Source organism: Vicugna pacos, chromosome 1 (genome assembly GCF_048564905.1).
Source record: "Vicugna pacos chromosome 1, VicPac4, whole genome shotgun sequence".
In the NCBI taxonomy this organism is placed as follows: Eukaryota; Metazoa; Chordata; class Mammalia; order Artiodactyla; family Camelidae; genus Vicugna; species Vicugna pacos.
Window position 1 is genome coordinate 99,599,366 of NC_132987.1, and position 24,756 is coordinate 99,624,121.

The window sequence follows — 24,756 nt, forward strand, 5'->3', positions numbered from 1 at the left end:
AAAAAGAATCTGTTTAGAAAAACAAGAGGAAGAGAGAGAGGGAGGGAGGGGAGGAGGGAGGGAAAGAATGATAAGAGAAAGTGAAAGAGAAATAAAAGTAATGAAGCTTTGACCCTGATTGGATTCTGTTGTGTTATATTTCTTTTCTAGTTTTGTAAGTGACAAACGAGCAGTGATAGAAGCAAGTTAACCTAATCAGTTCTTTGCCCTATTATTCCCACACAACAGTTGCAAACAGGAGATTGAAAGAAAAAAGGAAATAGTAGCAGGAAGTGATTTAAAAAGCAAGTGGCTGGAATTATAGGGAGCAGCTGGCCACTGGTCAAAGTTGTTAAAATGCTATAAGGGAAGCAAGCATTTCAGGATCCAGCAGCTCCGAATTTTGTAGTTTTGACCTTGAATAAAAAGAATGGACCTTGAATTTACTTTTTTCTGAAAGGATTGGCTATTTCTATGGATGTGTGGGTGATGTGGGTGTTGCGGGCCGCAGCTTTGTGTGCATACCAGATTTAGCCAGGTTTGAAGAGGTAAACTAAATTATTCCTCTTTGATCATAAAGACCTTGGGATGCTTCTCTTCTTTATTGTCTCCATGTTGTCATCTAGTCTCATGGCTTTAATTACCTTCTATACAGTAATGCCCCCAGGTTTATATTCCCAGACCAACCTGTCCCCTGAACCCCGGAGTTGGACCTTTCTCCTTAAAGTCTAAGTGATACCTCTAATTTATATGATCAAAACAGGACCCTTGATTTTCCCACACCACATACAATACTTTCCCTCATGCAGTCTTCTCAGCTAACAGCAACACAGTTCTTTGACCTATCTCTTACTCCACATCCAATTCATCATCAAATCCCATTGGCTCTATCTTCAGATATCCAATAATCCAGAATTCAAGCAATACTCATCACATTCACAGCTACCCTTTGTCCAAATCACTATCATTTCCCACCTGAATTATTCTAATTGTTTTCTTCCAGGTCTTACCATCCTTGCCTTGTATAGTCTGTTTGTAACATAGCATCCAGAGTGGTTTGCTTTACAAATAAGAGTCAAATCATGTCCCTTTTCTACCCCAAATCTCCAAAAGATTGACATCTCAGAGTAAAATCCCAAGTCCTTACAATGACCTGTAAAGCCTTGGAGGTCATGAACCTGTTTACCTTTTTGATCTCAGAGCCTCCTGAGGCCCATCTTACTGCTCTGCTCCAGCAACACTGACTCTGCTCTTCATGGAAAACCAGACATGCTCCCACCCCAGGGCCTTTGCACTTTCTGATCCCACTGCTGGGGGTATATTTCTCTCAAATATCCATATGGCTTGCTCACCCACCCTCTGTAGCTCTTCCCTCAAATGTCATCTCATCAATGAAGATTTATTTTGCCACCCTATTTTATATCACAATACTTTCTACCCCTCCATGCTTTTCTCCCTATAATTTTTTATTGATTATCAGCATACTGGAAAATTCACTTGTTTACTTTTATTTTGTCTTTCTCTTACTTCTAGGTTATAAACTTTATAAGAGCAGGAATTTTTGTCAATTTGTTCACTATTGTAATGCCATCTAAATAACATGCTTCAACTAAACACTGAGTAATAATGACATGTGAGCTGGTGTTCCAGAAATATTTTAAAGGGATGAATAACAAACTAGAGACTGAAAGAACACTCAAGGAACTTTTAATACATCACTTATTTTATTTTTCTCTTACCATTATAACAATACCTTTCATTTAAATTTGTCAGTTTTTAAGGATCTCCAAGAAAATCAAATCCAAAAACACTGAAGCAGACTTTGAAATTTGTGTGCTGTGGGATCTACACATCTCTAAATCATAAAGAGAGTTTTCAGCTGTGTATTGTCTCACTGTGCATTCAATAAGTAGCTTGCTTAAAAGCGTAAAACTTAAAAATCATTAAATATTGTTGTAAACATAATCGTACCCTTCCCTCAATAGTTAATCACTTTTTTCTTATTTATAAAAATCACTGTTAGTTATATCTAAATTAAACCTCTTAAAGTTTCTGTGAACTGCTTTTACAAAATTTCTTCTTGAAAAAAGAACCCCAGTCCCCATTTGATTACAGATTTGATTGCAGAACCGGTTTCTAAACATTCCTCAGGTTGTGGAGGCTCGTACTGGAGCCAGCATTCTGCAACTTACTATTGCAGTGAGGAGTACATCCGAAAGATGGCCTCAGTTCTGACATGGCATGTTCTGCTCAACAGAACCCAGCATCAAACTTACTTTTTGATGACTGTGACAAAAATGTTATTGGAGGTCTATGAATTTCCCCTATGCTGATCTTTTCTTGTTTTTAGTCATGGTAATCAATTTTTTTTTAATCTTATGTTTGAGAAATACGAGATCTACTTTCATTTTTCCAAAATATGTTCATATCTGCCTACTTTCATGTATTTTCTGATTTATCACTCTCTGTACGATTTTCTAGCCTAGCTTTCATTTTTTATCTCCTTTACTATTTGGTAAGATAACATTACGTGGAGAAATTTTTCCTGATTTTAAATCTAATTTTTCTATTTTTTTAATTACTCAGTTATTTCCAATTTGTGCAGAATCAAGATAGACTAGATATTGGAGGATACAAGTAGGCAGGAACTTTACATCAGTTAGAGACTCTTTACAGAGATAGAGAAACAATCTTCCTCATGGAAGGGCTCATGGGGCAACTGACTTAGCTACCCAGAAGAAGGGAGGTGGAAAGGAAAGGAATTGGACTGAATCGTGTCTGAGAGTCCCTCCCTTTGAAATTTAAGAATTAAAATTACTTTATAATATTAGTTTGACTTTTTAATAGGGACCAAAATAACTTGAACTGTTTCAACATATTCTTTTTCTTCGTTTGGTTTAGATTTATATCGCAAATATAATTTTATTTCCTCAAATATTTATTACTATTCCCTGAATAAAATAAACTGGAAATACTATTTTAGTATCTAGACTGCCCCCTTCTGGCTTTCATGTCAGACTCTATTAAATCACTATAGTCCTCCCACACATACTCTACACTTTGCAACTGTGAGCTTGGTTCAGGGATAATTGTTTCAGTATGTTAATTTTATGTATCTTATACAAAAATATGCAGAAGGGAATTGTGCCAACTTTCCCTAGGGCTTCTGAAGGACAGAACAAGACATTTTTAAAACTTCTCTCCCAGTATGAAATAATTTGCTTTTTAAAAATTCAAATAAAACCTGTTATTCACAACAGTGTGTCCAGGACCAAATGCAGTATTTTTGTAGAAAAAGAATGAATAACACAGTAGTTTGGGAAAGCAACACCCTCCTGTAGAGTGTCCAGTAAATTATTGGTCTTCGTTAGCTGTGTTTCATTAGGATGCTTCAATTCCCTCTTAACAGTTGGGTTTCATAGCATTTTATATCCAGCTACATTGAGAATTAATTTTTTGGCTTGACACCAATGCTAAATTTGCTTATCCAAACAGAAGCCAGGCCAAGGGCTTGAAGGATGATGACAGTAATTAACCCAAATCACATACCAGGAGTTATTCCAATGAAAGTGTCTGTTAAATAGTGTATCTCTTCCTGATGGTGAAGCTGATCCTACAAAGGGCACGTACTGCAGCCTCCCACAGAATGGTTCTTGACACTAATGCCAGATATGGGAAGGGAAGAACCATTGAACTGATCAAACAGACTTTGCTTATTCTGATAAGTAAAATGGGAAACATGGAAAAGTGGGGGTATGTACTGCAGTCCAGAATTTCCAGAGGTCAGTTTTACGTTAGATATATCAAATATCAATATCAAAATACTTAGAATTCATCATACCTTATGTTCCTATTTCCTTATAAGGGACCATGAAAGATGTAAAAAAAAAAGATCACTACAGCAGTAATTAAAGTAGGAAAAAACTGCAACCACTATAACTTTGGGTTTTGTTAAATAAATTTTAATATAGTAAAATAATAAAATATTATGTTGCGTATGATAAAATATAATACTGTTATAGAATAGTATTTGAGGTTTGTTATATATTGAGTTACAAAGACCGTGTGTAATTTTTTTGGTAATTTTTTTTTAATTAAAGATCAGTTACAGAGCAACATTTGAATTATGATACCACACATACAGGGAGAAAAGTCTTTAACAAAAGATTAAAGACAGAGCATGAAGTGTCTCTGGAGTGTAGAATTATGAATCAGTTTTTCTTCTGCTTCTCTTCCTCCTCTGTTTTCTCTCTACCTCTCCCTCCTTTGTCCTTACTCTTCTTCATGCTATTCAGTATTTTCTGAATATTTCTTCAATAATACAACTTCAGAGTTATTGACAAATGTCTGGTGATTGGTTGGAAATACGCCAAGATTGAGGCAGAGGAAATGTTGTGGCCCCAGAAAGCTTTGGAGAAGGTAGGGAAATAGCTGTTGCAGTTCAGGGCATGCTTGAGACAAACAGGCAGAGATGAAGTAGATGGCAGGTAGGTATCTTACTGTGTGGCTCTGGAGCTCAGGGAAGAGATAGGGACCTGAGAAATCAGTCTGAGAGTCACCCACGAAGAAGAAGGGTATTGAAACTGTGGGAGTGGATTGTGGGAGGTTGCTCAGGAGAGTGTGGAGCATACAAAAGAAATAATGACTGGAATGGAGCCTGAGGACACATAAGCATTAAAGGGAAGACAGTGAAACTAATGGAGGCTCAGAGAGGTGGGAGAAAACACAAATGTACAATGGTAGGGAAGTAAAAAGAAAGGTCCCTGGAACAAGGAAGTGGTCAGTGATGTTAAATGCCATGGAGCGTTCAAGTGAAATAACTTTCAAAGTATCCCATGGAATCAGCAGTAAGTGTTTTACTTATTTCATCAAGGCATTGTTGATGGAAATGATTTCAGTCAGGTGCCAGAAAGTTTGAGAAGCAGGTGATTTGGCAGAAGGATGTTTGGTTAGAGAATGCAAGCAAGAAGTAGGATGGTAACTGAGCACAGAATTGAGAGCAAAATTGTTTTTGTGGTGATGGCATTGGTTTTAAGATGAGACAACTGTGTAGTTCTCTGTGGGCTGACGGGAAGGAGTCACTAGAAGGGAAGAAAGTGAAGATTAGAAAAGAGGGAACAATTTGGGGTTTCCCAGATTTGCCTTAAGATAAGAATCCCTTGGATCATTTGTTTAAAAGACAGATTTCTAGAGGAGAAATCTTATAATCTGCTGTTTTAATAAGCACTGTCAAGTGACTCATTGACATAGAAGTGTAGAAACACTAGAGTTAATAAATGTGTTTTGAGAAAATGGGGCAGAACAGGATTCAGATCATAAGGTTGTCCTTAGATCTGAGGAGAGAGTCAGAAAATGCTGGTGGAGATGCAGATAAATGTAGATGAGCCGTGGCTGACTTTCCTGTCTGCATGGACTTTCTCCATCAAGTAGTGGCTTCTTCTGGGAAAGATGCAAGAATTTCTAGACACTATTGAAAGCGCAGGTGGGAGGAAGATACTAGGTTATGGTAGAGCCAATTTGCAGGGCTTTATGATCTTTTGATGCAGCACTCCACAGGTGGGGAGCAAGTGTGACAAAGACTGACTTGTGAGTTTTAACAATGGAAGTTTAATGTAAGGAACACAGGGCCAAGAGTTCAGAATATTACCGCAGTTTGGATGAAATGGTAACCATGGAGTAAATGCTGGATAATGAAGGGAATAGAGAGAGGGTCTGGGACTGAGAGAACCTGAATGTGGGACAGTCAGTGCTAAAGCCAGGAATATTCTAAGTAACCCAGGATCATTGATCATACTAGAAAGGAAGGATGAAGGATGATAGAAAGTTGGATTTGGGAACTGGGAGTTTAGATGAAATAAAAGCCAAATATAGTGAGAGTAATTCAGATGTACAGTTTAGAAACAGAAGAGGTTATGTTATGACCAGAGATTGAAATAGTTCAACTTTTCAAAGCTAAATTAGTTCCAGGTAACAAGATTCATGGTTTAAGGTCATGAAAGTTGATGGCCAATGTAGAGTGCAGATAGAAGACTCTGGAAGTATGATCATGAAGTTGAGAAGAGATTGAATTTAATACTATTGTCCTTGTAAGTTTTCACATCACCCAGGGTGGTTACAGAACAAAGTAGGACGAATTAGCCTCATGCTAGTCTTCTAATGGGACAGGAGGCAAGTAGATGAGGAGGCAAAGATTATGGTACAGCCAGATGGCATTAACTCAAACCACCTAGGGATGTAGCTCCAATCTGAAGGATAATTATCTAGAAGCAGCAGTGAAAAATCAGACAAAGTATGCGGGGCCCTAAACTATGTGGGGTATGGCAGAATAAACAGTCTCCCTTCCAGAAAAGTAAAGGAGCATGTTCTTATCAGGGCAAGTCAGGTTGCTGTTAATGAAGTAGAAAAATATGCAACAAAGTGGTTGAGAGTGTATAACTTAAAAAAAAAAAAGTTTGGTAGATCTTAAACCTAAAAAATGTACATCATCTTGCTTTATCAGGCCTTTATTGAATCAAGGAAAACAGTTCTCAGTGAAAAAAGAAGTGGTTCCTGTTGGTGGGGTAAGTACCAGAATAACTAATGTTATTTGTTATTAACCACTGAAATATAGAAGATTACACTGCATTGTTAATAAATATTATATATTTTTCATTGAATTTGAGAGGTTTGCTATATAAAGTTTGAAGAAACTACATTAAATGGGGCTGTTGGACGTTACAGTGGTGTTTAATTAGGATTGAATGTTATCTAGCTATGTGTTTTCTTGTTTACTAATGATAATAATTAACAGTATTTGAGCATTTATGTTTTGGTACTGAGGCTGCACATGTACTTCGCTTGTATTTATAAGGTGGCTACTGTTATTATTCCAGTTTACAGATGAGTCGTCTGAGGGTTAGAAGAGTTAGTAAACTGACCAAGATCACAAAGCTTAGGATATGTCAGAGTAGGATGTAAATCTAGCTCATGTGATTTTTAAGTGCAGTAACATTTTTAAAATCAATTTTGCCTTTAGGTGAAGTTCTTGATCATTCTGAAGTACCTCCGAGCCTTCGGCTGGCTCTGGGTGTGGCTGAATGTGGCCACTTACCTAGGGCAGAATTTGGTGGGCATCTGGCAGCATCTGTGGCTGAGTGACTGGGCTAAAGAAGCAAAGCACATGAGTGATTTCACAGAATGGAAGCAAAGAAGAAGCAATAGACTTAACATCTATGGATTATTGGGATTAATGCAAGGTTAAAAAAAAAAAGTCCAGCTGCTTTTCTTTTCTCTTTCTAACCTAATTGATTCAGATGCAAGCATAGGGCATCATTTTACTTTTAAAAAATATCTGTATCATAATTTTCAAATACTTTGGGACAATTCAAGTGCATATATTTTTAATTTGCCATATTTGGGAGAGTAAACAAAAATTTGAATGTGTCCACTTCATGGGCCACACTAAATAATTTGTCTTATTTAATCTTGATAGTAACTATTTAGAAAGGTTTTATTATCCTCATTTTACAGCTGAGGAAACTGAAGCTTGTATGTTAAATCATTCAGGGCTCAAAAGGCTCATTCACTGTATGTGTGAGGCTTGTGACTGATGTGATGATCAATGAGGTTGTTAAAAACTGAATTGTAGGTAAAGTTTAAAACTATATGAGAAACAATAATTGTATAAAAGTAGTAAAAGAAAACACTGTGAGGATTTAGAGCAGGGGAAAACCATGTTTGGTTGAGAGATTAAGGTAATATACAAGGAATAGTTGGCATTTGAGATGACACTAAAAAGATGGATTGAATTTTGTCAGACGGAGATCACATGGGAGAGAAGGTGAGATGCAGAGAAAGATGTGAGTAAAGACAGGGATGGGGAAGATGAGGGGGAGTGAGCAAAGTGAGGGTGCCAGTTTGAGTAATCTCCAGGTTATTGATATAGCAGTAGGGGAACTAGAGGTGGGAGGTAGTTTGGAGATGTGCTGGAGATGATAGTTAGAATGGCAAGTGGAAAACTTTGAGAATTTGAGGGGAAATATGTGACACAATTGAAGTTATTTGTCAGACTAAAAATAAATTCGCAGTGATTAAAAAGATGGATTTTTTTTTTTACTGGCAGGACTAAAACTAGAGATCAGGGAGAAGTTGAGATTGGTAGAGAAGGAATAATCAAGTATCTTCAGGAGTCTAAATGGGAGATAATTTAACACAGAAAGATCTCTGGCTGATTTATCTCATGTCACCCAGAGCATCTAGTCCAGTGCTAACCAAGAGGTAGGGAACATAGCAGGACTGAATAAATAAGGTATGAACGAAGGAAGAGTCAGAGAGCTGCAGTGGGACTGAAGAAAAGGGATGGATAGGAAAGGCACTGCAGTGAAAGCATTTATAAGAACTGCTGATCTGAGGGTAAGAAGAGAGAGCATCACTCATGATTTTGAGGTTTGAGTAATTGGGAAAACAGTGAAGACAAAAATAAGGAAACCAAAGGCAGGGGAGTGCTTAGTTGGTAGAGCAGAGAGAGGATGAATTCAATTTGGGGCACATTTAATAGGAAATGTGAATGCCTTTTTTCTACCTTTTTTTTCACTGTTTTCCTCCCAGTAGGCAGAGTAGATACGTACTGTCCTTCAAAGAAGCTAGGTAATATGAAAGAGTAAGAAGAAAGATACTCAAAAGTATAGTACCCAAGAGTATGGAACATTTAAAGGGAAGCTTCATAAAATAGAGACAGTGTTTTGGGTGTGTTTCTAAAAAGAAAGGAAGACAATGTGAAGGAGAATGATGAATTCAAATAAGAAAATAACGGAGTCATCTACGTGGAAATCATGTGATCTAAGGACATGTGTAAGAGAAAACAGAGAGAGATACAAATTTTGGTAACAGAAAATGAAGATAAAATTTAAAAATACATAACCTAGTTAGGGCCTTGCTTCTCTTTCCTCCTCTCCCATCTTATTTTTATTGTGTGACCATACTACTGTTATAAGTAGTGTCTCCATCAGAAAGTAAGAAAATATTGTGAGAGAAATTTATGTGTGTTTGGTCGTATTGTTAACAACATTCACTGGGGAAAGAGATGTTATGTTAATAACTAAAATGAGTTGTAAGGACTTAGAATGCATTTGCTTTTGAATCAGTAAGTCAGCTTATTGGCCTTGTGGTTTGCAACTCAATGAGGAAAAAGTAGATTACAGGGATCTAGAACGCTGAGCACAAAAGAAGCATCGATGTATACATCTCTGTATTCGTGTCTATTCACATGTACACATGAGGCTTAAATTCTGACCAATCCAGTGAGCTCATGTTGCAGTTTTAAGGGAGATCCAATATTCTTTGAATATTTTAAGTAAACAAATACCTTTCCTATACTAGACAAGGTATGCAAGTTTAGTATTCAAAATCTTACCTGTGTGAAGACTTACCTTTAATTAACTATTAATAGGTATAGAAGTATTTTGTAATGAAGGTAACAGATTATGTACAGTTTAATCAAATTTTTTTTCCAGTTGACCTTTTGTTTGCAGTGGTCTGCAGTCTTAGGATAGAAATCTTCTCTTTTTTCACATTTAAAAATTTTCACATTAGAAAAATTATTTTTTCTTGACTTATTAGTAAATACAATTTAAATTATTCATAAATAAGGTGAGCCTAAGAAATGAAAATCTATAATTTCTGGTTTTTTCAGTAGTCCACGGCTACATTTTGTGGAACCTGGTACAATCCAGAGCAGGCTGTATTCACTGACATCAAAGCTCACATTTTTTTTCTTCAAGCTTTAAAGCATAAACAATATTTTCACATGTTAATACCAGAGGCTTGCTATGAATAATATAGAAGGCTAACATTCAAACAAAACTGGAGTATTGAAGCAGAAAACATTGCATCTATATTTTATAACAGTAATAAAGACCTTGCCTTATCTTCTGAAAAAAAATAGCCCTGAACTTTTTTTTGTTGTTGTTGTTGATTCCCAGGTATTTGCTTTAGAGTGTCTAGGACACTCTGAACATCCCTAATCTATTGTGTTTTCTGCCTCACCGTTAGCTTCCTTTTCCAACCCAATGTGTAAAATACAGGTGCCTTATTTTCAAAGTGCGAGAATGCACGGCTACTTCCAGTTTAAGACAAGTGAGGGAGTCATTTCCTTTGCCTGCCTCACAAAATTCCACCAGAATGGCAGTGAATAAATATATAAGTAAAGGATTCAGGGGATTTCAGAGTGATTCCTTTCTACATAAGCGATTATACTGATAACCATGAGTAGAAGAACCTGTAATCAGGGACAGACACTAGGTGAAGCTGTGAAAGAACAGGAAGAGGTTCAGTCTAGCCCCGGGGAAGCAGGTACAGAGAAGGGGACTGAGTTGCATGGAAGTATTCAAAGTAATTCACTAGAGCATGTCCTGCTGGCCCATCACCTCTCCTACAATACCCACCACCACCCTCTCGATGTCTATAGCAACTGGCAGAGAAGCAATACGATGGAAACTAGAAATCTGCTGTCTGAAGAGGAAATTAGGGTTATCAATGTGTGTGACATATGTAGAAGAAAGCCTCCCTCTGTGGCTTTTGGAGAAGCTCCAGCCTACATGTCTGGATCCCCATATGAGACTTCCAGTGTTGCACTTACCCACTTAAGTGGAACTTCCATTCAGAGGAGAGAAATGTTGGGGGAAATTAATGTATGCAGTGGCTGAAGAAAGCCATATCAATTACCTCTGTTAATTAACTATATCGTTATCTCACATATTTAAACTGATAATGGTGGATGGTACACATCTTAATCAAGCCAACAGTACAACAGTAATAAATAAGAGCCAACAAATACGGCAGAGGAGCCCAGAAGCAAAACAGTCATATTTTGAATAGAAGAGAAGCTTAAAAATGTATCTTCAGATATTCCATATATTGTATCCACAAAGCAAGTGCAGATTGTGCTGAAATAAGTTCAAGAAAGTTCTTGAAAATATTAAAGAATTTAAGAAGATTGTGCAAATGTGAGAAGACAAAGTGGGAAAATTATCCCAGATAATTGTACAACATCAAAAATGTAGATAGCAAACGATAAATAAAGAAAAAAATTAGAAGAATAATCCAGGACGTTCAACATCCACATAATAAGACTTACAGAAAATGCAGATGAAAATTATCAAATACATAATATTTAACAGCATTTTCTGTAACTGAAGGTACAAAAGCCTGTTCCCGCAACCCTTCCAGTTTAGAGCAGAAAGACAGAGGGTTCCAAGAGTAGTTTGTGTTGCAGGAGGAGGGGGCTAAATAGGATGAAAGAAATAATAGAATATCTGATGAGCTTGAATATATTCAGAAGAGATTTGCTGACTATTGAATTGTTTGTGAATAGATTAGTCCTTGTTGGACAGAAAACTAAGTATATGGAAAAATTGCAGTACAAACATTATAAATTTTATGTTCTTCATGAATATTGTGTATTTAGTAGTAATGTAAACACTGAATATTTGAGGGAAAAAAGGGCAACTTTTTTTGGAAGGTCTAGAGGAAGGAAGTATGGGGAATGAGGTAAGAAAATAATAGAAAATATTTAAGAATAAGAAATTATTCAACAGCATTATGTGGTGTTATTTAAAATGTAAAGGAACTAGCTAAAAGAATTTAAGGTCATCAAGAGCAACCATTTTTGTTCTGTTTTGTTTTAAACACACCTGCAAAGGAACAAGAATCATGTTGGCAACACACTTTTATTAACAGTTCTGTATAGTAGAGACCAGTGGAGCAGTTGTGTATCCCTTAAGACTCAAGAACAAATAGCTTAAATAACATCAAAATGTATTGATGCCCAAATGGAAAAGTCCAGACACAGATGTTTAAACACACTTGATCTGGGGACTCAACTGAAGTGTCCACTACTCTTTATTTATCAGTTCTACTGGTTTTACTCATTGGCTTAATTCTGAGGCTTCACATGGTGATGGCAATGTTCTCTTTCAAAGAACTTCCTTCCATAGGAATCTATGAAATTACTCTTTAAACAATTTGAGTCACATATCCATCCTTCAACTAATCATTGTAACCAAGCATTTCTTCTTCTAGCCATAAAAGTTCCCCAGTTTGGAGACTCTTTGTCCTTTTATTTCTTTTTACACACCTGGATAGTTCTTTTCTGAGCTTGACTCTTTCTTGTCAGGTTTTGTGAGACACAGCTAACTAGTCAGTAGATACTAAGAACTGTTTTTCAACCTCTTCCAGTAAAGCTACATGTTTATTATTTATATTTTGACTTTTTAGTTTTTTCAAGAACAATGCTCCTACCAAGAATGAATCTCAGCAGCTAAGCAGGCCAAAAAAAAAAAAATGTATTCTTTACTCATGTCACCTGTCCATTGTAGATCAGGAAAGGGTCTCTTCTGATTCTAGAGGCTCAGGTTGAAGAATCACTCCAACCACCATCTTAAATGTTGGCAGGCACTGTGCAAAGGGAATAGGAGCTTTAGCAAGTCTGACATCGACAGCTAAAAGCTGTATGTCGCTTGAAAGTGTTATGTTCTGTTTCTTCCTCAATGCTTGTTCAGAACTATTCATTTGGTCCCATCAGTCACACAGAGGCCAGAAAGTGCAACTCTACCGTGGACCTAGAAGCCAGGAAAACAAATTGTTTGGTTAGCAGCACCAGCAACCACCACGTTGTCCCTCAGGACATCATAAAATTAATAGGTTGCTAAAATTCTGTCAACCTGGTTGATCTCTTCTCTTTTATGCATTTCTCTAGAACCTGTGCTCATGAGTAAGGAGACCCCCGCTTGGATAACCCATCAGAGTGTCTGTATTTATTTTCAGTTCAACATCTATATTTATACTTATTTTAGTCCTCAATTACACATTTTAAGTTTGATATTTGAGTTTTCCATTAAAAAATAGATGCTATTGTAAGCAATCTTTTGAGAGATAGAATATAAAGTTGCTTTAAGATGTTACTATGTCCCTGATAACAATTTCTGTTTAGGTCTCTTTGTTTGCTCTGGAGCCTATGCACTGACCAGGGGATCCTTGGCTGCCTCTCGAACTTTGCATGCTCAGCTGTTGGATAATGTGCTGCATCTCCCGCTCCAGTTTTTTGAAACCAATCCCATAGGCCAGATCATCAGTCGGTTCACCAAGGTAAGTAAAGCCATACCTTCTTAAATAGCGTGCCTAAAAATGATGATCCATGTTTAGTACCTTATAATCTCATTTGTAAAAAAAATATTCTAAGAAGATGGGATTAGATTTAGTATAGATTTCATTGTTATTTTATTTCTTACTCTCAGGACATTTATGTATGTATAACAGAGTCACATCTGACACACATAATTGAAATAACCCTTGAAATTTGCTGAAAGAATCCAAGAAGTGGATGTGCTTTGGTGTCTACAACTCCAATTCTTACACACATTTAGTTTGAGAATCAGTGGTTTAGGCTGAGAAGGGAAAGAAAATATAAGTCTATATGGAGATGCCTGGGTTTTAAGCATTCTGCCTTGAAGAAAGCTGTCAACTCACCTATGGTGAATGGGGAATGGCTGGAGGCTCCCAGAGTATCTGTTTATCTGTAGGGTTTCCCCATGTATTTACTATTAAGTACTTATAATTGCACTGTCCAACAGAAATATAACACAAGCCACATAGGTCATTTTAAATTTTCTAGTAACCACAATAAAAAAGTAAAAAGATACAGTTGAAATTATCAATTATAGTAAAATATTTTATTTAATGAAGAATGTCTGTAGCATTATTTTAAATTGTAATCAATGTAAAGTTATTAACTAAATTTTTTACTTTTTTCTACAAAGTCTTCAAAATTTGGTTTCTATTATATACTTTCATTATATCTCAATTTGCAGTAACCATATTTTAAGTGCTCAATAATTACATATTGCTAATGTTTCCTGTATTAGACATTACATAACCATAACCTTAAAATATAGCAATATATTTATGTATTTATGAAAAAATGTGTGGAATGTGGAAAATGAAAATAAGACATGAAAATATTAATGAAAGTACCAAGCATAAAATATGCTTGATGAAGTATTAAATCTTGCCTAATCATACCAATGTTGCATTGTTCCTTGAAAATTTATAGAAGAGCTTGATCACCAGTGTTCTTTCTCTCCCAGGACATTTCTCTGTGACCTTACCAAACAACTCTCATTTTTATACAATAACATGACAAATGATTGGGTCTTGAACAGATGAGAATATTGGAAGATATATTTTAAAGACAGGCAGAAAGTTATATGAATATAATGGTCTTATACTATTAGATATAAGATAATCAGGGAAGTCTCAAAGCAAGACTGAGAATTAATAAAATTCCATCTCCATTCTTTATGTCAGTTTTGTCCTGAACTGAGTAATCCATCCCTTCAAGTTTAGACATCTTTCTGTTCCCTGGGATCTCTTAGGTCTTGTCTTAAACCACAAACATAACTTTGATTAAGTCACATGTGAATTGATGCATGACCTTCTCTCATTCCCATTGTCCGCCTTCATCTTTCAAATCCTTATTTTGTAAACGAAGATTATTTTATTTTCTTGTTTCTTCTAATGTTGTCAGGATCCAGCTATCCAAGAAGGTCACTGAACATATTATCAGTAGATAGGAATGGCCCAGGAGTATTTTACAATTTTTAGGCAGTGAATAATGGTAGGCCAGTACCCACTGAACACACAACTACTGGGGTTTGAATACTTTTTGTGTTTTAACTAGAGTCTAACTTCAGTCATATAAATTAAATACCATGTAGTTGTCACTGGGAAATACAAATTACTTGATCATAGATATCTTGTTACTAGAACACCCTCTTAATTGTTATAGCTGACCACAGTGGGGATATATGTGGGAGTAGGTTGGGAAGGGCAAAAGTCATATAGTTAGGCATTTAATAATCAGATTGTCACATCTGGGTTAATGTTTTTTTTTTAAATTTTTACATTGAATGATATATGTCTTCTTCCCGTCATTTTAAACCATGAAAAGTTAAAAATAAAGTGACCTGATATCATATTTTTTAGGACATGTTTATAATTGATATACGTTTCCATTACTACTTACGGACCTGGGTGAATTGTACATTGGATGTCGTCGGAACAATTTTGGTCATTGTGGGAGCTTTGCCACTCTTCATTCTGGCGGTTATTCCCTTGGTTTTCCTCTATTTCACTATACAAGTAAGTGCATGGATTTTTATATGTGTTAATTACTTGCAAGTTCACAGTCAAATGTAGTCTTAGACCCACTTAAACTGCCTGTTAGTCCAGGTTCTCCAAGGAGCAGACATCAGGAAAGGATTAGGAGTACTAGAGAATTGTTGGGGAAATGCCCATCCAAGACAAAGGAGAGGGAGTGGCAGAAGGCTGGGTGAGCCTGACAGTGATGCAGGTCTGCTCCCTGTAAGGGAGAAGGAGAAAGAAGAGGATCGGGTAGGAAAAGCGCTGGACTACAGAATATTTTCAAAAAAGGTTTGGTTGGATGAATGGCAAGTCCACAGCCAACACTGCCCATTGGATGTCTCCATGTGTCCTCTCAGTGGGCCTGTTGAGCATCCCTGCCATGCTGTCATTTACTGGGAGAACCTGTAGGAAAAATGTCCTCCATACTAATATCATAGTGCATTTAGAGAGGCAGCATCTGGGTTCTCAGCTCTGCTCCCTATAGCAGGAGAACTGAGTTGTACATTTTTATGGCCACCACTAAATTCAGATGTTGTTTACATTTTGACAGAAAATTAATTTGCCTACATATTCAAGAGAGAAACAGACATTGCCTCTTTGCCCTGTTACCCAAACTACTACCGGAAAAACCAAACAGATCTCTCATGTTTATTATTCTTTATATTTTCTTGATATTCCAATTAAAATGTGGTCAACCAATTTGAATTTCAAAGTTATGTCACTGTGAGGCTACAGTATAAAAATGAAATTTCTTGACACACACCTAAATTAAATATAAAAGTATTTTGAGGCTCTTTACACAAAAGGATGCAGTTCTTGTAGTTAATATTTTCTCAAAACCTAAGTTTAAAAATTCATATTGGCGTTTAATTGGCCCAAACCAGAACATTAATCATCTGCTCACTTCTACACCGACAATACCATGACTCCTCCTACTTCCTGTGTTGCCCCTGCTCTCTCTGCCTGTCTGGATCTCACTTACCCTTCGTGGCCTGTGTCATATTCCATTTTCTGTGTGAAGCATCCTACCGAAATAGTGCAAAGGGGTAGGACTTATCTAAGTGTTACGGATTTATTATACTGCTAGTATTATAGGTTGTTTTTGTTATTGTTGTTTTGTTTTGTTTTTTGGAATTTTTTTGGTAGATCAAAAGTTGTCTCCACAATGAAACTGTAAGTCCTCTGGGGCAGACACTATGTCTTATAGTTTAAAAAAATCAAGAAATTGAGGGATGATGTTGGGGGTCAGTTGTATCTGCCTAAACACAAAACATAACCAAAACTAAACTCATGTCACAAATGATAGTCTTGTGGTTGGTACATTACAACAGGGTGATTAAACTTGGAAAAGAGCCTAGAAACCATGGTTTGTTAGGGGAACCTTTATAGGGTGAGTCCTGGGTGTAGATTCAGGAGCCTTCAATTCTAGTCACTTTCCTGACTCCTGTGTTTGGCATATCACTTCCCTTTCCAGGCTTTCTTCCCCCTGTAAAATAAGAGGTTTGCTTTAGATCAGTGCTGCTCAGAGTATGGTCCCCGGGACCCATGGGTTGCACCCCAGGCCTATTGAATCAGAATCTCTGATTGTACCTCTTTTAAAAAGTCATGTTTTATAACCAAAATATGTATAATTTTTATTTGTTAATCATTTCCTAATAAAGCTGGAGGGAAATAAAGACTCTCTCAGGGTGGGGCCCAGAAGTCTTGTGTTTTTAAAATCCTCCTGGTGATTTTTACTAAAATATGAGAAGCAATGATCTAAATCAAAGGTTCTTAAACTCAGTGCTCTGGACAGTTTCATGGAAGGACTCCGGAGTCTCTACAGTTCACTGAACTTTTATGAAACTTCCCTTATGATGATCTCTTAAGTCTCCTCGCAGGCTCAGGATGCACAATCCTCTGTTTTCTCCAGAGCACTTAGCACAGAGCAGAGCTTGTGAACTGCAAGCTGACAGCCCACGTGTAGCTTCAGGCATGTTTTTCTTAGCTTGCTCAGTGTTTTTACCAAAATGAAGACATTTTCACATCAGGGATTTTATGTAAAATTCCAGATCCAAAGATTTTCCTGAAAAAAAATGCAACATGTGGCAACTCTTGATTTTCATTTCCAGTTTGTAGCAATGATCTGGGGCTGGTGAATGATGGTCCAGTTAACTCAGGGCACACTGCCTCCTGCTCTCCACAGCCTCCACCCATCCCAATTGTCTTTGGCCCAAGTCACAGGGGAAGTAGCCAATTATAATTGTGGCTATATTGATTTTTTTTTTTTGGTAGAGAAAAAAATAAAGAAAGAAAATTGTTTTCCATAATTATATTTAGGTACAAAAATATTATTGTTTGTACCTTTGGTCAGCCTCCTTCATTTAATGTGTTAACTGCCTGGCCACGCTTTCTACATATGATGTAGAGTTTTTCCCACAGTAGGTCAATAGCGGTTGTTTGAGAGCATTATTCAAGTGAAATTTTGCCCAGTTTTGTTCTAGTTGTGCTGTCCAGAATTGGGGCTTTTTACTTGTTACAAAGGTACATTCATTTCTTGGGGCTCCCGTAACAAATTTGGTGGCTTAAAACAATAGAAATTTTATTCTCTAAACAGTTCTGGAGGCCAAAAGTCCAAATTCCAGAAGGAGGCAGGGTTGTTTCCTTCTGGAGGTTCTGAGGGAGAGTCTGTTGCATGTTTCTCTCCTAGTCTCTGGTGGTCATCAGAGACCCCTGATATTTTCCTTGCCTTGGATATACATCAGTCCAGTCTCGTCTTTCCAGGGCTTTCTCCCTGTGTCTGTGTTGTCTCCTCTTCTGTCTTTTATAAGGACACTCAGATTGGGTTCAGGGCCCACCCTAAATCCAGGGTAGTCTCATCTGGAGATCCTTAATGACATTTGCAAAGATCCTATTTCCAAATAAGGTCACATTCACAGGTCCTGGAGGTTAGACCTTGAACTTAACTTTTGGGGGCCACTCTTTAACCCAATACACAAGTGTCTTGCCGTTTTCAAACGACTGAAGTAATTTTGGCTACATCTCTCCAATTTTGGCTACACTTTTCCGTCTTCCCAATAGAGATACTACGTGGCGAGCTCTCGGCAGATTCGGCGGTTGGCAGGGGCATCACGCTCTCCTGTCATTTCCCACTTTAGCGAGACTCTTTCGGGGGTGCCCACCATCAGGGCATTTGGACATGAACAGAGGTTCATCCAGCAAAACAAAGAGGTGGTGAATGAGAATTTGGTCTGTTTCTACAATAATGTGATTTCAAACAGGTAAGTCATATCCATGTACCTAGTTCAGGACTAGTCTCTTCTTGGGTATCTTGTTCACTGACTTCTAAACTGGAAGAATGTTTTGTAATGACACTCTTCAAAACAAAGAAACTAAAGCCTTAGGGATTTCTAGTATTTAATGTACCTTTAAGTTAAAGTATACCTATTTATATCCATATGAAAAGTACATGCTACTTTATGTGAGAATAAGGAGCAACATTTTGAAGGCTATATAGGATGCTATTAGGATTTCAAAGATACAAGTCTCTGCTGTACTTTATATTTGTAGAATGTATGTTATTTGCATAAAATAACATAACATTTTGAATTTGAGGTTATACATTTCACATACAGAAGAAAATAAAATATTAAATAGTCATTGGGCACATTTTAACTTTTAGAGACTAACTTTATCATATAAAAAATGTGTGTAATCAGAAAGGTAATTGATTTTCCAATGGGATGTTAAAATAAATGCATCATTTTAGCTGGTATTTCTTTCTTTTGATTTTTAAGTTGATTAAATTTTAAAACAAAGTTCTACAAAAAAAGGTAAAGTGTATTTTTATGCAGAGAAATCCTTTACTCTATCATCATTGCAACAATCCTGTGTTTGATTGAGTTCTAAGTGAGAAAAAGAGAAAGTAGCTATTGATTTTACTCCTTAATTTTCCAAAAGAAAGTTCATACTAAGTGCATCAAAACGTTTGTGTCTCAGTTCGGGGGTATATTCCATTATTCTAGGTGGCTGTCTGTTAGACTTGAATTTCTTGGCAACTTGCTGGTGTTCTTCGCTGCACTGCTTGCTGTGCTGGCTGGCAATTCCATTGATTCAGCAGTAGTTGGTCTGTCCATATCCTATGCCCTAAATGTGAGTAATAATGATTGTGTGGTATATGATATGTTTATAACCCAGTTAATTAAACTCTCTTCTCCCTTGCCTGTCTGAATTATAGGCTGTATTAACTAAGTACTGAGAGACAAATCTGAATTACCCTGGAGGCTCATTTCTTTCTCTCTTTTGCTTCTAGCAAAAGAGCTGACTCAGCGTTACCAGGTTAGCTCACAGAAAGAACAGGCTGATACCCAGGGCTCAGTGCTAGAGGACCAGGAAACTCCTGCGGTTGCATCATTACCCAGAAGTTTCCTGCTCCTTTGTCCTTATTGATTCATAAAGTGTAAAAGGGGTAGGGCCCCTCTGTATCTTGGCCCGTCCATCGAGTTTGCCCAAACTAAGCAAAGAGATAACTCAAGTTCTGGAGAGAATATATGCTCTACTTCTCCGATTCTAATTTTTTCCCTGAGTAAGCCTTGTTTTATATTATACTGCAAAGCACAAGTGGCATGACGGTGTTCAGGCCCTCTTCGTAAAATAGAAAATTTCTTAAACTGTAATGTAATTCCACATTATTGAAAAGATGGATCTGGATGATTCGAGTACATGCCCTTATTCCTTTATCTAATACCTTTGAGGTCCGTTGCATTTCAGAATTCAGAACTTAGGCTTCTAGAAAGGATATATATATATATATATAGTTTGAAAAAAAAGGGGACAGGAGTAGTCAGAAAATTAGAAGAATCCACCTTCTAATGGAAGGTGTAAAGAATGCTAGAGATAACATTGTGCACAATTTTCTTCTCATTTAGGATGTACATTTCTTGAGGCCTCTCCCACCTATCTTGGTATTCATCATTCCTTACACCAAGTGTGGACTTTAATATATGTTGAACTATGTTGTTTCCATCTTCTGCCAAATAAACATTGTTTATGATATTAATGAATTTAACAAACTTAAATACATATGTGTGTATACATATAAGTATGCTTACTTCTAAAGTTGTTCAATACTTCAAAGAGATAAAATATATAAAAACTCTGAAAAATGAAGCTTTATAAACTGTTACTAATATTATGTAAAAGACTAATACTCATTCCTTAAGTTCTTGGTTTTTCACCCGCAGATTACTCAGTCTCTGAATTTTTGGGTAAGGAAAGCATGTGAAATTGAAACCAATGCAGTTTCCATTGAAAGAGTTTGTGAATATGAAAATATGGATAAAGAGGTAAGCACTCTAAATAACCAATAAACAGATGCAGAATTAAGGTATTGTAATTAGTGCACCTTGAATTGACATTTTAAAAATAAATTTTAAACAATACCTGCATTTCCAAATTTGTATTGTAATATTCAGCATTTCAACAAAATTAAAACCCAATCTATTTTTAATACACCATTATTTTATATAATCACCAAAATAAGAAAAAGCACTAATTAAATTAAAATAGTCCAAAATTGTAAGATACATCCAATTTCAGTATTGTTATAAAAATGAAATATGATCACCTGTTTTTAAGAGGCACAATGATTTGCTCCCTGCCAATGTAGAATAAAATATGCAACCTAGAGTTTATAACTTTGTGAAGATTTTACATTGAGAAAAGTGTCTTGATATAGTCATCTCATAATTACGTAGAGACTGCAGTTTTAAAATTAACTACGTCTTTTTATCTTCTGTTCCATTTACTCATCATTAGCATCTCTGTGGATGAGAAGGAGGAGGAGATTAAATCTGTCAGCTTTGTTGCCTTAATTAACCATAATTTGGGAGGGAGAAGAATTAGACTATTGACAGAGTATAATATTTGCATTATCTACATATTTTACCAGTCTAGGTTACTTCTGCCTACCAGTCCCATGAATTAACAGGGCAGATGATAAAGGGTATACGTTGAATTTCTGTATCTTCTTTAATCCACCTATAAAAGTATCTTCATGAAACTTCCCTCTTTTGCTCATAACTCTGAGGAAGAAGGGTTCCTCCTCCAAAGAAAAAACTTCAAGTTTCCAGCTGTATTTTTGGTAACATCTCTTCATGTCTTTTCTGAGACCTTGCTCCATTAACCACGTTCTTTAATTCCTATGTTTCAGCACCCCAACCCCCTTGCTCCTGTCAGCCTATAAATATGCTCAAATATTTGCTGCATACGCCAAGTCCTACCTAAACTTTGAAACGTCCTCTGTATTCTTCCCTAGATCTAACTTTCCTTTTTCATACAGCTTTCTGGAAAGATAAGTCTGCCTTCACAATCATGGTCACAGTTACCAATATTCAGTGTGCTCAGCCTATTGCCATGTGATGACTAATATAAGAATTTTATTGTTTTCTGTATTTTCTTAATCTTTTGCTATTAATATTTTTTTTCATTTTGGAAAAAGACAATAAAATATGTGTGTGCACACACAAACACACACACATTTTTAAAAAAATCACCTTTATGTAATTTGATGCAACTCCTGACAGATACTGTTGCAAAACTCTTGATGTGGAAAAAAAAAGTGAATTTGTCAGATAATCCTATTTATTCCTCTAGAGCCCTATTTCTCTTCTCTTCTTTACAGCAGAATTCCTTGAAATAGTTGCTTGTACATACTCTTTCTAATTCCCCTTCTCTCATTCTTTTTTGGACCCTCTTGAAACAAGCTTTAAATCCCACCGCTTCACTGAACCTGCCCTGGTCAAGATCAGTGACTGTGGTGCCCCTCAGTCTTCACTGTACCTGGCCTATCATTTGACACTTGCGATCCATGAAAACACCTCATCTCCCTGACTGGGCACCATAGTCTTCTGCGTGTTCTTCTACCTCCTGCTATTCCTCCAGTGTTCCATTCGTGCCCCTGTCTCAGGTCCTAAGCAAGTGTAGTTAGCTTCCTTCACCTTCACCTGGATAGCTGTGCCTCTGATATCCACATGGCTTGTTTCCTCACTGTGTCCAGCCAGGCCTTTCTTAACCATCTTACTTTAAATTACACAAACCCTGCCTGTTTCCTGTCTTCCAAAGCTTTGTCCAGCTAAAATTCGACATAGGCTATGTCGCTCTTTCTGTCTCTTCCCACCAGCATGTACGCTCCAAGAGGACAAGAATTATTACCTGTTTTTCTCACTGCTAAATCTCCAACAACTAAAGCATTGACTGGCACAGTCAACACTAGGTATTTGGGAAATGAATAAATGACAAACTATCCTCACCTCAGCTGAAATTTCAGGTTACCTTCATCTCCTTTATAGGGTTTTAGAAGATTTTTCTTAATAACTTAATGGAAGGTGGGAGGCCTTTTTACCTCTAAAAAATTATTTCTAAAATTTTCTTTTAACTAGATGAGAAATTTTATGTTGGGGTTATTTAAAACTATTTTCAGAAAAATCATAATACCTATAAATGTTGTCCTTCAACATTTTTCATCAGTGTTTTTTTATATGCATGATAATTTTGGGGGGGAGGTAATTCATTGTAATCCTAGTTTAAAAAATATTTCTTTGTTTTAAGGCACCCTGGATAATGTCTAAAAGGCCTCCATCACAATGGCCTAATAAAGGGATAGTGGAGTTTATTCATTATCAGGCTCGATACCGAGATGATCTTGGCTTAGCATTACAGGATATCACTTTTCAGACTCATGGGGAAGAAAAGGTACCGAATGTATTTCATAAGTTTCACTTTCCCCTTTTATCTGAATATATTCATTGTTAAGACCAAAGTATACCATAGTATTGAATATAAGATGGTTATTTGTTCAAATTTAATATAAAAGTAATAAAGTAGGGTTGGTGTACACAGAATAAGTTTTTCCTCCATAAATAAAATATAGATATATTTTAAGTTGTGAAATGATTTATTGTGAAACAGGATTTTACTAGATTTTTAGCTTTATGGAGGTGTAATTAATAAATTAAATTATATATATTTAGGGTATACAGTGTGATAGTTTTATATATATACATATTGTGAAATGATTACCATAACCTTAAGAACACTTAAGATCTGTTCTCTTAGCAAAATTCAGCATTATTAACTATAGTCACCATTAGATCCCTAGAATTTCTCCATCTGATAACTGAAAGTTTGTACACTTTGACCAACATCTTCCCTTTTTCCCCACCCCTCAGCCCCTCGTAACCACCATCTACTCTCTGGTACTATGAATTTGATGTTTTTAGATTCCACATATAAGAGAGATACATACAATATTTTTCTCTGTCTGGCTTGCTTTACTTAGCATAATGTCCTCCAGTTTCAACTCTGTTACCACAGATGGCAGGACTTTCTTCATTTTTATGACAGAATAATATATGTATGTGTACAAATAGATATAGTTTTTCCATTCATCCATGGCAGACAGATACATAGATTTTTTTCCATATCTTGGCTACTGTGAATAATGTTGCAGTGAACTTGGGAGTGGAGATTTCTCTTCATAATCTAATTTCATTTCCTTTGGCTCTATGCCTAGTATTAGCATACTTTATTTTTACTTCCTCTAGTAAGTGAAGTTCGATAATAAGATAATAAGATAATAATTACCTACATACAGTAAATACATAGCAGAGAATATCTATACAGTCAGTGACACCATGTGTTCCAAGACCGTGAAGTGGGAAAATGCTTGAGATGTAATTTAGTTAATAGAAACTGTATACAAAACTATTGGTAGTATATCATTTTTGTTTTAAAAAAAGCAAGCAGATATACACATTAACAAAAATCCTAGAAGAACAGTTAATTATAAGACATAAACAGTGATTCTCTCTGGGTGATGGGGTTTTAGATGATTTTTACTTCTATATTTTTTCTCACATTTTTCAAAATGTTTTATGAAAACGTATTATTTTCCTAATCAGATTCATATTTCACATACAAGTAAAAGTTAAAAAAAATTAACAGCAATATCCCACTTTTCCTCTTTCAGAGACATGTCTTTCATAACCTCAAACAACTCTTTTTCTAACCTTTTAAACCAGGTCCACTGCAGTGATATCAGGGACAGAAATATTTTTGGAACAAATGAAATAATTGTGGAATTTGGATTATTCCAGTTAATTCAACGTATTCCTGGTTTTGCTGATGTAGCATTCAGATGTAAGATTTAAGACCTTTTCTAAGGGCAAACCAACCTCCACAATGTTCTCTCTGCCTAACGTTCCTATTAACTCTGAGACGATCAGCACCCAGAAGAGATTGCTTTGGTTCTCGTGGCCAAAGGAACATGCGCAATCACTGGATGTTTCTGACAAGCTGGTCATTTTGCCCAAGAATCCAAAATCCTCAGACGTTATCTGTGACCACCCTTAATAGTTTCAATGCAGTAGATGTTTTGATACACCAAGGAAATCTGCAGGCTTTCCTTTAGATTTTCTAGTCTATCTGAGCAGAGGGTGCCAGTCCTGTTGGCTTGTTTGCTTGTTTATTTTGAGGGAGGGATGCCGGAGAAGCCTCATTTTGAAAATCCCAGGAAAACAACCCCATTATCAATCTTCCTTTGAACCACACCCTTAATGGCTA

General features: G+C 36.4%; 1 protein-coding gene across 1 annotated transcript in view; it reads left to right on the plus strand.

The window, feature by feature from the left end:
* LOC102524746 (multidrug resistance-associated protein 1-like) overlaps window positions 1-24,756 on the plus strand; it is a 75,025-nt gene that overhangs the window by 44,815 nt on the left and 5,454 nt on the right. Inside the window, exons 17-24 of the mRNA XM_015249416.3 lie at window positions 6,479-6,539; window positions 6,995-7,214; window positions 12,947-13,101; window positions 14,998-15,153; window positions 18,217-18,416; window positions 19,161-19,287; window positions 20,379-20,480; window positions 22,744-22,887. Coding sequence (XP_015104902.2) covers window positions 6,479-6,539; window positions 6,995-7,214; window positions 12,947-13,101; window positions 14,998-15,153; window positions 18,217-18,416; window positions 19,161-19,287; window positions 20,379-20,480; window positions 22,744-22,887 — 1,165 coding nt within the window. The remainder of the gene's footprint in view (window positions 1-6,478; window positions 6,540-6,994; window positions 7,215-12,946; window positions 13,102-14,997; window positions 15,154-18,216; window positions 18,417-19,160; window positions 19,288-20,378; window positions 20,481-22,743; window positions 22,888-24,756) is intronic.